At 39.6% G+C, this 15,994-nt stretch overlaps 2 protein-coding genes across 9 annotated transcripts in view; both read left to right on the top strand.

Moving 5' to 3' along the window:
• RAD51AP1 (RAD51 associated protein 1) overlaps positions 1-13,124 on the top strand; it is a 37,989-nt gene extending 24,865 nt beyond the window's left edge. For both annotated transcript variants that reach the window (XM_072799316.1, XM_072799315.1), the window contains 3 exons: positions 5,605-5,769; positions 9,376-9,528; positions 11,664-13,124. In XM_072799316.1, coding sequence (XP_072655417.1) covers positions 5,605-5,769; positions 9,376-9,528; positions 11,664-11,803 — 458 coding nt within the window. In that variant the 3' untranslated portion in view covers positions 11,804-13,124. The remainder of the gene's footprint in view (positions 1-5,604; positions 5,770-9,375; positions 9,529-11,663) is intronic.
• Positions 13,125-15,021: 1,897 nt separating this feature from the next.
• The window catches only part of DYRK4 (dual specificity tyrosine phosphorylation regulated kinase 4), a 64,547-nt gene continuing 63,574 nt past the window's right edge, over positions 15,022-15,994 (top strand). For 2 of the 7 annotated variants that reach the window (XM_072799299.1, XM_072799291.1), the window contains exon 1: positions 15,022-15,144. The gene's annotated coding sequence lies outside the window, so the exon portion shown is untranslated. The remainder of the gene's footprint in view (positions 15,145-15,994) is intronic. The other 5 variants (XM_072799293.1, XM_072799298.1, XM_072799290.1 and 2 more) reach the window with 3 other exon arrangements.

The following is a 15,994-nucleotide window of genomic DNA, read 5'->3' as shown; positions in this document are numbered from 1 at the left end:
TAAGTTGGTGGGGGCAGGTGACTTGGGGACCCTACTCTTCTGCCATCTTGCCTGGATAGTGGTTTTAAAGTTGCCTTTGTGCCTTTAAAAGTAAATTGTTAAAATCTCTAAAGGTAATACACAAATGACCAAAAAACATATCAGTTTCATTAGGGAACTACAAGTCAAAATCAGTGAGCTGTCATCTTACACCCATTAGGATGTCAAAACCCAGAAAATAACAAGTGTTGTTGAGGATGTAGAGAAATTAGAACCCTTGTGCTCTGGTTGTGGAATTTCTGCTGTGGAAAATAGGACAGCATTTCGTCAAAAAATTAAAAAATAGAAGTATATGATCTAGCCATCCCACTTCTGGGTACATATCCAAAAGAATTGAAAGCAGGATCTCAGATATTTGCACATCCATATTTATAGCAGCATTCTTCACAATAGCCAAGAGGTGGAAGCAACCCAAATGCCCATCAGCGGATTAATGGATAAACACCATGTGATCTACACATACAGTGAAATATTCAGCCTTAAAAAGCAAGGAAATCCTGTCATGTGCTACAAGTTGCATGGACCTTAAGGACTTTATGCTAAGTGAAATTAGCCAGTCACAAAAGATGAATACTGTGTGATTCCACTTAGAAGATGTGTCTAAAATAGTCCAATTCAAAAACAAAGTAGGACGGTGGTGAGCAGAAACTGGGGAGAGGCAAGAATAGGAGTTGTTTATTGGGTACAGTTTTGGTTTTGCAAGATAGAAAAGTTCCGGAGACCTGTTGTACAACAGTGTGAATATATTCAACACTCTGAACTCTACACTTAAAAAGAATTAAGATAGTAAATTTTATGTTAGTGTTTTTTTTTTTTTTTTTTACCACAATTAAAATTTTAAAAATCATTTTGAGAAAGGAATTAGCTTGGCTCCAGTTCTGAGAGAAGAATAGATTGAATTTCAAGTTCTTTTTTTTTTTATTTATTTATTTATTTATTTATGATAGTCACAGAGAGAGAGAGAGAGAGAGGCAGAGACACAGGCAGAGGGAGAAGCAGGCTCCATGCACAGGGAGCCCGATGTGGGATTCGATCCCGGGTCTCCAGGATCGCGCCCTGGGCCAAAGGCAGACGCCAAACCGCTGCGCCACCCAGGGATCCCGAATTTCAAGTTCTGTATAGTTGAATGGTGATTTAGGATATAGAAAACACCAAAAATAGGAAAGAAAACATTCATTAAAATCCGAGTGCTTCTGAGGTTATGCTGGGTATGAGGATGGCAAAAAATAGTTCCAACTGAAAGTTACTCTCACTTCTTTCAAGACATGTTAGTTGTTTGGGGAGAAATGTTGCTGTCAAATGGTGATTTTATCGTGAATTCTAATAATAGGGTTATCATTTTTTTTTAATTTATTTATTTATGAGAGACAGAGAGAGAGAGAGAGAGACAGAGATGCAGGCAGAGGGAGAAGCAGGCTCCACGCAGGGAGCCTGACGTGGGACTCAAGACCGGGTCTCCAGGATCAGGCCCTGGGCCCAAGGCAGCGCTAAACCACTGAACCACCCGGGCTGCCTGGTTGTTATGATTTTAACTAGGACAGTATGTGGTAAAAATGATTTGTCAATAAATGGAATGTCTGAATCCTCGGATATGAGACTAGTTAGGACATTGGGAGAAAATAATGCTAATTGTTTATGTAGTAGTATAAATTCTTAGGTTCTAAGAAGTATCCCCTATCTAGCATCTTTATGGACTAAAATGACTGCTACTTCTCCAGCTCTTTGAGAGTTGGTTTTTTTTTTTTTTTTTTTCAAACCTTGTTACATTATTATAGTTTCCACCAAACTGCAAGTATGGCTGTTCTTCCTATGAAATGTCATGTGGTCCACCTTGAAAAGCAGTCCTTCTGTTAGAGGGAGCTTTGCTGTGGTGATGACTGCCCTCCCTATCCTATGCCGTGGATATGCAAACTAAATTTTAAACATTTTCTCCTTGTCTAACTTTTTCTGTCCCTTACCCAAGAATCCAAAAGCCTTATACTATGTTCTGGCTAATAGCTTCCTTAAGCTATTGCAGCCAAGCCTGCTTTACCTTTAAATTGAAAGATAAAACTGTTCCTCTCCATGTGTAGTATACTTTAAGGAGCAGTACTTGGTTTATTTTTCTTTCATCCTACGTGAGCAGTAACTGACAATTCTCCTGCCCCATCAGAGGTGGTTGTTTATTGCACTTGAATGTGTAACTGGTATCATTTCAGACAACCTGAAATTATTTTGGAGCAAGATGCTCTGCTTTAGGTGACATGTCAGAATTTTTCCCCTATAGTGACTCACCCTAGATGAGAAGAAAAAGGATCATTTGTGACCTTCAGTAGGGAAAGAAATTGAAGATTGGAGAGGACATAAGACTTTTCTTAAGGACATCCGAACATTCACAGAAACTATAACCCCATTGTTGGGGCCTTCCATATTTGCCAATATGGTATGCTAATGACTTGGGATTCTGGGAGCTCCAGCTTCCTATCTCCAAATTACTTAAACTACTTTCTTTGTAGACTGATAATGATCATTTGGGCCCCATCTTTAGAAAAATTTGATAAATAGGGTTTAGCCAGCTCCAACCACTTATCTTCTCAAGCCAAGAACAAAACACATACACTATCAAAACTGTTGGATACATTAGGAAGTTTTGTCCTCCTAGAGTCTCCATTTTTAAACTTTGGAGAAACTCCACTACTTGCTCTCCCTGAACCAGATCCTTTTGGAACTCCAGAAATAGTTATTTGATTTTACAAAGTACTATTTATATTAGCCTTTATGTGGTCTGCTGGTATCATGTGGCTAATTCTATATAACCCAATAATCATAATGTGAATACGTGGGTTGATTGCTCTCATCTGTTTTTAAGTTTTTTGTGTGGAAAGACAGATTGAACAAGGAAATCACAATTTGACGATCATAATGTTGTTGCTTTAGGCAAAGACCATCAATGGAAGGCTGATGAGGACCTTCACAATAAGAGTTTGGACTAGTGTCAAGTGAGCCAGCTAAGAGTAGGACAACCATATGTTATGTGCTTTCTGATCTGATACAATATGAAGTACAGAGCATCACTTATGAAGTATATTCTTACAAAAAATAATAAGGTGAGCCTGATTCTAATTAAGTCTTGAGAAGATTTCAGCTCACGGAATAAACTAAATGACACCGATGAGAAATAAAACAGATAAATCCAGAATGCTGGAAGTTCTGTAGGACAACTGACTTGGTTACTTCAACAAGGTAAAGGCATTGATGGGAAAAGGGAGGGGATATTGCTCTGAGAGATAAAACAAATGTAGAGAAGTATTGATGAATATTGAGTCTGAGTGGTGGTTTATTGTCTATTATTATTGTCTATTGCATATGCTTGAAAATGTTTATGTATATTTTTACATAAAATTTATTCTTTCCTACAGATAAATAGATATTATATGGTGGGCATATTTTTCCCTCCCTTCCCCTATGATCCTCTGTTTTCTTTCTTGAAATCAACATATAAGTGAAATCATATCATAATTGTCTTTCTCTGATTGACTTATTTCTCTAGCACAATACCCTCTAGTTCCATTCACATCGTTGCAAATGGTAAGATTTCATTTTTGATGGCTGAGTAATATTCCACTGTACATATATAAACCACATCTTCTTTATCCATTCATCTGTCAATGGACATCTGGACTCTTTCCACATTTTGGCTAGTGTGGACACTGCTCCTATAAACACTGGGACACAGGTACCCTTCCAGATTGATATGTTTGTATCCTTTGGATTAATACCTAGTAGTACAATTGCTGGGTCATAAGGTGGCTCTATTTTCAACTTTTTGAGGAACCCTCATACTGTTTCCAGAGTAGCTGTACTAGCTTGCATTCCCACCAACAGTGTAAGAGGGTTCCCCTTTCTCCACATCTTCACTAACTTCACCACAAACCGCATTTGTTGTTTCCTGACTTGTTAATTTTAGTCATTCTGACTGGTGTGAGGTAATATCTCATTGTGATTTTGATTTGTATTTCCCTGATGCTGAGTGATGTGGAAGATTTTCTCATGTGTCTGTTGGCCATGTATAGGCCTTCTTTGGAGAAATGTATGTTTATGTCTTCTGCCCATTTCTTGACTGGATTATTTGGGTTTTGGGTGTTGAGTTTAATAAGTTCTTTGTAGATCTTGGATACTGGCCCTTTGTGTGATAAGACATTTGCAAATATCTTCTCCCATTACATTGGTTGTCTTTTGGTTTTGTTGACTGTTTCTTTTGCTGTGCAAAAGCTTTTTATGTTGATGAAGTCCCAATAGTTCATTTTTGCTTTTGTTTCCCTTGCCTTTGAAGATATTCCTAGCAAGAACTTGCTATGGCCAAAGTCAAAGAGGTAGCTGCCTGTGTTCTCTTATAGAATTTTGATGGATTCCTGTCTCACATTTAGGTTTTTCATCCATTTTGAATTTATTTTTGTGTATGGTGTTAGAAAATGGTCCAGTTTCATTCTTCTGCATATAGCTGTCCAATTTTCCCAGCACCATTTATTGAAGAGACTGTCTTTTTTTCCATTGGATATTCTTTCCTGCTTTGTCGAAGATTAGTTGACCATAGAGTTGAGGGTCTATTTCTGGGCTGTCTATTCTGTTCCATTATTGATCTGTGTGTTTTTGTGCCAGTTCCATGCTGTCTTGATTACAGCTTTGTAATAGAGCTTGAAGTTTGAGATTGTGATGCCACCAGCTTTGGTTTTCTTTTTCAACATTTCTTTGGCTGTTTGTGATTTTTTTTTTTCAGTTCTTTATAAATTGTAGGATTATTTGTCCCAGCTCTGTGAAAAATGTTGATTTCCAGAGCAGCTGTAGCTACTTAAACATATCACCTGACTGGCTTGTATCATTCCATGCAATACAGAGAAGAGCCTGTGGGAAATGAGAGGTGTGTCCCACATGAAATCATGTATAGGATTATCAGTTAAGATGTGGTATGGCTAGTCTCTTCTCAATTCCCAGTGGGTTTCTATTCTAGACTGTTGAAATTTATGTGATGAAGAGAAGGTATACTGTTATTATTACCATCAAGGTCCTTGTTTTGAAGGAGTTGCTAATATTATACCCCCCCATCCTTCTTAAAAGTTACTGAATTATAATGGAAAAACTGGAAGTAAAGATGGGAAATCATGATGATAATAGTAAGAGCAAACATTCTGTTTTGCTTGCTCTTGCCAGATGTTATTCTAAACATTTTATCTATATTAACTGATTTAATCTACACAAAAACCCTCTGAGTCAGGTTTTGTGATGATCCTCATTTTATACGTAGGAAAGTTAAGCCCAGTGACGTGAGTGGCCCATCTGTGGTTACACAAAGTAGAAACAGAGGGGCCACAATTCACAACCAGGCAACCACACTCTCAGTCCCGCGGTGGCATGGCTCAGCACAAGCTGTAAGAGAATCTAGGGCAAAGGCTGTAAAGTCGAGGCAGTAGAAACCTCACTTTGTTTTAAAATTGAAGTAAATTGGCAGACAATGTTATATTCATTTCAGGTATACATGGGAATCTCACTGTTTAGAGCAAAGATCAAGTATGGAGTCCTCTGTTTTAGGTGAAGAGTCTGAGGATGACTCCGACTTTAGTGAGAGTGAAGGCGATGACGAAGACTTCACTATGGGAAGAAATAAAGTGAAAGAAATGAAAAAGAAAGAAGTAAAGGTAAAATCCCCAGCTGAAAAGAAGGAGAAGAAACCTAAATCCAAATGTGACACTTGGGGTAAGCTTAGTCCAAAACACTTGATTTTATAAAGGAAATGTATTTGGTTTATTTAATGTTTTTCTTCATCTCTGCCTTTGTATTTGTTAATGTTTTGCCAGTGTTCATGTTCATTTCTAGTTAAGATACAAAGAAGGAAGGGAGTGATGGGGAAGTGAGAAAAGCAGACAAGATTTCTGAGTCTCACTGCCTGCGTAGCTCTTACTAGAATCACCCTCCTGTAGCACTGACAGCCACACTCTGAGACAGCTATGATCACCTGCATCTTACAGTGGGAAAACTGAGGCTCAGGTTAAATAATTTTTTAGAATCCTTACCACTAATTATGTGAGGACCTGGAATTTGTACCCAGGTTTGTACATTTAGAGTCCAAGCTCCAGCCACTGGATCACATATTTTCCAGGCAATGAACAGGGAAGTTTGCATTATTCTCATTTCTTATTTTCATGTTTGAGTTAGTCTTTGATTTGAGAACCCTTCTGCCACACATTTAGGGCTTTTTTGGAATTTGTGACAACTTGAGCATGGAATACCTCTTTGTTATGTAAAAGAAGGCAGAATATTCTTGATTTCCTAATATATGATAGATGATTATAAAATATAACTTACATTATCCTGATTTTTCTTTCCTTATTGATATATATATATTTTTTTATTGATATATATTTTTATGTCTTAGTTGTTTGAAACTAAAATTTCCATTATTCAGACTCCATTTATTTGTGGTAGGAGCTACTGTTACCTTAAATAACATGGTGCTGAGTACTTACTGAGAAATGTGACAACTAAATGCTGAGTCATATTCCTCCCTCCACTGTATTCTAAATTAATGAGGTTTTTAATTAGTGTCTTTTTAAATTGACAAATTCATCTGATTTTCAGAAATTAGATTTTAGGTGCAAAGGGTTTTAGAGATAAACTGTGTATTAGTTTCTGATTGCTGCTGTAACAAATTACCACAAATGTAGTAGTTTAAAACCACAAATTTATTATCTTATTATTCTGTAGGCTACAAGTTCAAAGTGGTTCTCACTGCACTAAAATCAACCTACTAGTAGGACTGTATTCCTTTGTGGAGGCTCTGGGGAAATCCTCCTTTTCCTGCCTGATGTAGCATCTAGAGGCCACCTGTGTTCTTTGACTAGTGATCCACTTCCACCTTCAAATCAGCAAAGGCATGGACTATCTCACATCATGTCACTGATTCTCTCTCTCTCTCTCTTTCTTTTTCTCCTGCTTCTCACTTTGACTTACAACGATCATTGTGAATACATTGGACCATCCAGATAATTCAACATACTGTCCAGATCCTTAGCTCAGTGACATCTGCTGAGTCCCTCTGCTATGTAAGGTGACATGCACATATCCTAGGAAGTAGAATTTAAATGTCTTTGTAACCATTCTTCTGCCTACCACAAACTGATATGAAAAAGTCATTAATAGTATGAATATGTTTTATTTTATTTTATTTTTTTTTGGATGTATGTTTGTTTGCTTCCTCACCAAGACACACTAAAAACTCAGAAAAAAATGTCAGTTTCCATGTTGGAATTTTCATTTTAAGTCTTCTATATACCTTGGAGCAAGTTACTTCCTAAGGAAATTTAGTATTAGCATTAGAAGTAAAATTTAACTGCTAAATAATGGCATTAAGAGTTAGAAAAACTCTAGACCCACTAATAAAGTATTGGGAAACCTTTGGAGAGTTTTTCATCAGGCACATATTACAGTTTTTCGAGAATTTTGAAAGTTGTGCTGTCCAGTATGTCCAATATAGCTGGCCACATGCAGCTATATTAGATTTAATTAAAGTTAAAGAAACTTTGAAAGTCAGTTCTGTGGTTTTGCTGATCACATTTCAAGTGCTTAATAACGTGGCTAGTGGCTATCACATGGACAGCACAAAATTTCTATCATAGCAGAAAAGCTTCTGTTGGACAGTGCTGATCTAGAGAGTATAGATGTTAACATTAAGAGGAGTATATAGTGAAAATTTTCATATTCGTATGCATTTAGATATTTTTAAAGTATGTCACAATAATCATTGCCTAAAAGTGAATTTATCTTCCACCTCTCCTCTACCCTTCATTTCCAATACATCCTTCCAGAACACCAAAACCTAGTTCCATTCTTGTGTTCATTCTCTGGGTAAATGACACCATCAAACAGCGTGCTTGTGACAGGAATTTGGAAGTCATGATTATTTCTTTGTCTCTATCTCCTTGCCTCCCCCCAGTCTAATTCCTAAAAGATCTCCAATCTGTTCTTTCCTCCACTCACTCTTGGTTCAGGCCCTTATCACCTTTCCCCTAGATTACCATAAGTGCCTTCTAATGATCTGCTTGCCTTATGGTACCATCAGAAAGATGTATTCAATACACAAGTGAGAAAAATGAATATGTGGCTCGCCTGACTCCTTCACTGGTATGCAAAACTCTACCTCAGTGATGTGCATCCTGTGTCTCACCTTTCTTGTGCTTCCCATTCTGCCCCATCCATACTGAGCCAGTAACTCTGGTGCTGGAACCTGCTGCATTCCCCAGCTTTATATGTTGTACTCCTGCCTGGAAAACTTCCCTCTAACACATCTTTACTCTTCAGCCTTGATTTGGCTCAAACTATCCTCAAACAACTTCTCTATGACTTTGTAGACCTATGCAGATATATACACAGATTTCCTCCTACTGTGCATACCTACAGAGTCTGTCTTATCTCTTATCACACTGCATTATACACATCTTTTTGCTCTTTTCCTCCTTTTTACTAGAGTCTGGTGACTGAACTCTACTAGTCTAAGTTCCTTGGCAATGAGATCCATGAGTTATACTCTTTGCAACACTAGAGCCTAATATATTGTCTCACTGACACATACTGATGAGACGCTGTTATGTCATGGCTATAGGTATAGACTTATAACTTTTATAGTTAGACTTGGTTCCTAATCCCGGCTCAGGTATTTATCAGCTGTCAAACTACAGGCAGATTGCTTAGCCTCTCTAGTTCATTATCTAATAGTGGGGATAGGAATATCTGTATCCAAATCGCTCTAAGGGTTAATGGTAGTGTATGTGGTATGCTTCCCACACTGCCTAGCCTATAAATGCTCATAAAAGAGGGCTATTCGGGGATCCCCGGGTGGCGCAGCGGTTTAGCGCCTGCCTTTGGCCCAGGGCGCGATCCTGGAGACCCGGGATCGAATCCCACATCGGGCTCCCGGTGCATGGAGCCTGCTTCTCCCTCTGCCTATGTCTCTGCCTCTCTCTCTCTCTCTGTGTGACTATCATAAATAAATAAAAATTAAAAAAAAAAAAGAGGGCTATTCTTGGGCTCTCAATAAATGTTTGTGTATAATAAGAGTTTTCCAAATTTATGATATTGCCTTTTTAATTTTTATAAGATTATGTAATTTTATGCTTTTTACACCTACATGCTAGACTTAATCTTCTGCTATAAAAAACTTTTTCTATGTATATATTTTTAAATTTTTATTTTATTTAAACTCAATTTAGTTTCAGAGGTAGAGTTCAGTGATTCATCAGTTGTATATAACACCTAGTGCTCATTACTCTTCCTCTCTCTCTCTCTCTCTCTTTTTTTTTTTTAAAGAAGTGACTTCAGGAGACTCTCTTCCAGCTGCCATGAAGTCAGAATCGCAGCCTTCACCAAAAAAAGTTTCTCTTTCTTCAGAGGTCACTAGGAAACCACCACAAATACGCAGCCCTTCAGCTGAAAGCAGAAAACCGAAGTGGGTCCCACCAGGTATGGTATGTTTATTGATCAAAGGCAGGGACTTGAACGATTATCACTAGCAGATTTTTTTACCGTATCATTGCATAGTCTTCAAAACCAAGGTTTAAAAAAAAAAAAAAAAAAAACCAAGGTTTTTAGTTGCTGCATTTATTCATCATTTGTCATTCCCTTGTACTGAGCATCTAGATTGTTTATTTTCTTAATGTCATAAATAAGGTTGCAATAAGCACAAAGGTCCTTATTTTAGAAATCTGTGGGCACATCCTTGATTACTTTCTTAGGACAAATTCCTAGTAGTGGAATTACAGTGTCAAAGAGTGTTAACATTTAACATTCCTGATATTTATTTTTGGCAACAAATCTGTTTTCTTGAGACCCGCTGGGCACAGTCTGACTGATGCCTCAGGAGCTGTACATGGGATTTCCAGCATTTAACAAATGCCCTAGCAGGCTTGACTTTTCTCTGGTTTTTTGCTCCACAGCCAAGTCTCACTGATCCTACAAGAATTCTCTGACCTTCACTCTTTTTTAACATTACCAAAATCCTAGTCCTAGCCCTGTTCATTTCATGCCCAAACAGCCTCTGGCTTCACACTAGTTCTGTATCCACTTCCTCTCACCCAACCTCATGGACCCTCTAGTCCAGGGAAATTGATACAGTTTTTCTTCCTTAGACACAATGTATGTCTTCTTCTGTCAGAGACTCTTCAGTTTCCTCTAGTCTTTCCTCACTTGTCCCCTCTCCTTCTCTAAGTCATTCCAGATCTACTAAGGTTTGATTCACTTCTTTTCACTGACATTTCTTGATTGGTCCACAGTGGTGACCCCCTGATAACTATGTATTAATAGATTTCAGTCGGAGTCAGGATTTTTGTATTGTACCCTGATGTTTGTAGCAGCACTATCAACAATAGCTAAATTACTGAGAGAGCCCAGCTGTCCATCAGCTGATGAATGGATAAAGAAGATGTAGTATAGACCACGTGGATTGTTCAAGCATCCAAGAGAATGAAATCTTGCCATTTGGTTGGAACTAGAGGGTGTTATGCTAAGTGAAACAAGTCAGTCAGAGAAAGACAAATACCATATGATTTCAGCCATATGTGAAATTTAAGAAACAAAACAGATGAACATAGGGGAAATAAAAAAGAGAGGAAGGCAAACCATAAGAGACTCTTAACAGTAGAGAACAAACCGAGGGTTGCTGGACAGAGGTGGGTGGAGGATGGGGTAACTGAGTGATGGGCATTAAGGAGGGCACTTGTGAGGAGCACTGGGTGTTGTATGTAAGTGATGAATCACTAGATTCTACTCCTGAAACTAATATTACATTTTATGTTACTTACTAGAATTTAAATAAAAACTTGAAACATTAAATAAAAAGCATTAAAAAAAGATTGTAGTCTGAGACTGCATGATTACTTAATGTCTCTTAATTACTTTGTTTCATCTTGTGAAATATCAGGCACATCTGTTACCTCAAAAATTCCATACACTACTCAGTGGTCACCATGATAAGCATAGTCACCATCTGTCCCCATACAATGTTGTTACAATATTATTGACGCTATTCCCTATGCTGGACTTTTCATCTCCGTGACTTATTTCATAACTAGAAGTTTGTATTCTTAACCCCTATATCCCCCATATCTATGTCACCCATCCACTCCCACCCCCAGAGAAGGACAAATACTGTATGATGTCACTTAAACGAATTAGTATAAATAAATAGAGTATTTGTGACGTTACAGTTGTTTAACATTTGAAAAAATAGATTCAAGGAATATATGTAAAAATTGCAGGATTTTCAAAAAATGCATTAGATTTTTCTGCTGCTTTAGGAATTATAATGGCATGTAGTTCTTTATGCCTTTACAACCTATGTTACTTGCTCCCAACTTATCTCTTTCAGCTTTTGTGCTTCAAGTTTTGGTGTCATTACCTTGCCTCCGAGCATGTATGAAAATAGGCAGTACTGTACTCTTTCTGCTCTTTAAAACTGTTCATTCTTTTAATCTTGTTTATAGCTTGGTAGAACTGGTATGCCTCAGTAATGTGGTATTTTTGCATCTTCTGTTTGATAAGTTGATGTCTGTCAAGAGATTTTGAACATCATCAGCACTGGGTGATATGTTTTCTTTCAGTGATATCTGGAAGCAGCAGCAGCAGCAGCAAGAGCCCACTGCCCGGGGTGTCTATTAAGTCTCCAAATCAGAGTCTCCGCCTTGGCTTGTCCAGATTAGCACGAGTTAAACCGTTGCATCCAAATGCTGCTAGTAGCTGAGTGTGATAGTAAACAAATGTTTGATTAAGAGAATCACAGTTTTACAGGTGTGTTGATATCTGACTTGTGTTTCTATTTAAGGAGGGTATCATAATATAAAGGAATCCTTGAATGTCTTGTGAATTGCCACTACCTATTTTGTGATGATGTTCTCTGAAGCTATTCAAGACTTCAAGATTATTTATAAGAATTATCTTGTAATGGCATTTCCTTCTGAAGAACATACTCTATTTTTCCTGTGTTCAATAAGTCACTGTCGTTAGGTGGTTGTCACTTTGACATGGAGGAAGTCCAAATTGCATGCTGTTGTTTTCAAGCTTTGTTTTGTTTTCTAGTAACACGATATTGCTTTCTAGCTTTGTCTAATTTATGGCACCTTAACTTTCACTGTTCAGAGTTTATCTGGCAGAAGGAAACATTCCCATTTTTCCCAGGAGACATTTCTGAAATCTTACTTAGGTTACATTGTCAGTTTTATTGCAAAGATATTTCATATTTTAGCCAAATCTTTTTATAGTAAGAATTCAGAATTGTTTTACGTGTTAAAATGTTTGCTAAAATATGGCATATGTCTTCTACTCAGTAGATATTTATTGTATAGCAAATAGAATTTCATGACATTTTATGAAGCTGTCATTGTCAAAAACCTTCAATAATATGGAAGAGTCTTGGTATGCTCTTTTCCTTGATACTGTTGCATCCATCTATCTCTGATTGTATTTCATGATTAAATGAATATTTTGCCAAAAAAAGTTAGTCTTTTTGTTGTAAATATAAAGGGGCGAGCTGTTTCTTAAAATAATCACTTTATGTTAAGCCAGTGCTTTAGAGGGTGGCTTTCAAGCACTTAGTTATCCCTATTATGATATTACATAACATAGCTTCTCAGGAAGTTTAGATGTGAATTTATTATGAATAAAAGTAGTTATAGATATTTTATATTTTATGATGAGAATTTCAACTAGCTCCTGATCACTTTTTAATAAAAACTCTTCAAATCATGTTAACCATTAGGTGTGCCTGGGTAGCTCTGTGTCTTGGTTTTGGCTCAGGTCATGATCTCCGGGGTGTGGGATTGAGCTCTGTGCTGAGCAGAGTTGGCTCCAGATTCTTTCCCCACCTTCTCCCTCCCCTCTCTGTTCCTCCCCTGCTCATCAAGGTCACTCTCTCTTTCTCACATGGATAAATAAAATCTTTAAGAAAAATCATGTTAACCATTAAAATGTGTATAATATTCAGTTTTTCTTGTTTTACAGAAACATCTATATTAATGTGAAAATTAAAAATTTAGAATTATGATTAAAGTGAGCATTTGGTTATTGCTGTTGTACGTTTTTTTTCTTGTGTTAATTTTTATACTGTCCAATACCACCTTCCCTACCCCACCGCATCCCTTTCTTAGAACATGTATTCAGTTACAAGATATTAAGGCGCCCTCTATGGTGCAGTTCAACAGTAAACATTTATGAAGAGCCTACCCTGTATTAGGTACCGATATCACTGATTAATCATCTGGCATCAGCCTGATGAACCTGTTTTCTCCGTGTTATTCAAAGTAATAGTTTGGGGGTGCCTAGGTGGCTCAGTTGGTTAAGCATCCAACTTGATTTCAGCTCAGGTCATGATCTTGCATCAGGCTTGTGCCCAGCGGAGCTTCTGCTTGGGATTCTCTCCCTCTCCCTTTGCCCCTCCCCCTGCTCATTTTTGCTATCTCTCCTCTCTCTCTCAAATACATACATACATACATACATACATACATACATAAAATCTTAAAGGTAATAGCTTATACTAAAAATTACCTTAAATTATGTTAAAACTAGTCTTGCAGAAAGCACTATGACCTTTCTGTTGTTAAATCCAGTGTACATTTTTCTCACCTAATCCTATAGACCCTATTCATCATACCCTGCTTAATACATTTTATTTCCTGGGTTCACATGACACTATTCTTTTGTAATTTTCACCCCACATCCCTGCGTGCTCTTCATTATTTTGCAGCTTTATAATCTTTTGTGTCACCTACATCTACTCTTTCCACCATAGTGCCCCATTCTGTGTGATTCTGTTCTTTTCCCTTGTCCTCCCCGCCACCCTCCTTTTTAAGCTTAGGTGACTTCAAGCTCCATTGGTCACCTATATGACAATGACTGCCAAGTCAGAACTTTTAGCTCAGATCTTGCTCTACACAAGAGCCTGGTCTATTGATAATCTGATGGCAATAAGTCATCAGTAAATCAGTAGCATCTTCCCTACCCTCTGTGTTTCCCATCCCATATTTTCTTAGTACATGGCACCACCATCAACTGGGGGGTCTGGGCACTTCTATCCTCCACATCTGGTCACTGAACTGTTCCATTTTATAAATTGCTCAGAGCTGTTCCACTTGCTGTCCCTTACTCTGAAACATCACTTATTACTAACAGGCATCCTTGCCTTGATTCTTAACCTACTCTAGCCTACCCTTTATACCGTATTGCCAGAAAGTTTTTCTAAAATCTGAGCATGAACACTCCTCTGCATAAAATCCACATACACAGACCCTAACTCGTATAGTTCACAAGAAATTTCAAATTCTGGCTGTCCCCACTCTGCTTCTTCAACCTGGCCTCATGCTGCCTATATATACTTTTGACCCTTGCCACACCAAACAGTGCCCACACTCGTGATACCATGTGGTCCCCTGGCTCTGGGCCTTTACATTGCTAATTTATATTTGGCCTTGCAGACTCCAACTCAACCCCGATCTTTCTAAAACCTTTTTTTGAACGTCTGTTTCCTCCATAGACCAGACTGTATTTCTCCAGGTCAGGCTACTGTCTGTCATTCAACTAGAACTTTTCTTAGTTTTCATGCATTTAAAACCTGATGCAGTCAGTGCTCAAAAAGTGCTCATCTGATTAATACATTATATCCGGAGCTTTTGCTATGCGCTTCCGGGGAACCACAGACTTCTCAAGGGGGAGAAAGTAGGGATAATTTCGGGAGCCTGGACAATCCGGTGAACTCAAATTTCCTCGTCCTTGGAACGTCCTTCAACTCTCTTCTGGGGCCAGACGATGGGAATGGGGGCGGGGGGAAGAGAGGTGTTCTTCCGGCCGACACGTGAAAGGTGGTTGGGGTCTTTTCCTGGTCCGAGTCACAAAAAGGACGGCCAGAGTTTCCATGGCGACGGGAGGGGGCGTGGTCGGCGGCGGGCGAGGGCCGGGAGCGCCCCGAGCGCGGCCGCGGCCCCCGGGCAGAGTGCGCCCGCCCGGTGCAGCTCCTCCGCCCGCCGGCGCCCGAACCCAGAGGCCGCGCGAGCGCGGGCGGGGCGGACGCGTCCCGGGCCGCGCGGGGAGAAGGTGGGAGAAGCGTGGCGAGGGGAGGTGCAGAGAAGGCCGAGCGGCAGGAGGGCGAGGGCGGGCGGGAGGGAGAGCGCCCTGAGCCGCGGCGTGTGCGCGCCCGGCCTCCTGGGGGTGCACCCCGGGCGGATCGGGTACCTGCCGGGCTGAGTGCCGCGGCGGAGAGCGGATTTTACGGAACTCTAAGACCGCCCCTGAAGCTGCTTCCAGCCTTGGCCCCGATAACGCGGTAACGCGGGACACCAAGCTTTCCTCCCCTTTATCTCCAGGGCCTGGCTGGCCCCCCTGGAGGTCAAAGTGAGCCCGCAGCCCCGAGCCTCGCGTGGACGTCCTAGGATGGGGCTGATACCGGCCTATCCCGGCCCAGCCCATGGACCTGCGACCTCCACGCTCCACCGGAGCCCAACGCAGGACGGCTTTAAACTGTGTGGACCACCCAGAGCATCACTTTCCTCTGGGGGGTACTTGTCACTCTAGGGTAATGCTCATATTGGCAAGGGGATGAACAATGCAAAATTGGATTTAAAAAAAAAAATCTGTAGTTGATTTGTGGTACTTTCTATGTTTGAAATATGCATCAGACAATTCAGGGCTTAAGAAACCTGTGACCCCTCTGGTCTCTTTTAAATGACTGATAGTCGGTGATCCTAATTCAAGCTTCACTGTTCAGGCTTAAATGGAGATGTGGCAAACGTGCAAGGCCATTTATAGGGGAACTGGATCCCAGGACCCCGGGATCGCTACTGACCTGAGCTGAAGGCAGCCGCTCAGCCACTGTGTCAACCAGGCATCCTGAAATCTAGGAGTTCTAAGGAATTCTCCAAACCTGGACTGTGCCTGATTGGCTCTG

This window comes from Canis lupus, chromosome 25 (assembly GCF_048164855.1).
Source record: "Canis lupus baileyi chromosome 25, mCanLup2.hap1, whole genome shotgun sequence".
Taxonomy (NCBI): domain Eukaryota; kingdom Metazoa; phylum Chordata; class Mammalia; order Carnivora; family Canidae; genus Canis; species Canis lupus.
This window is presented reverse-complemented; position numbering and strand designations above follow the sequence as displayed.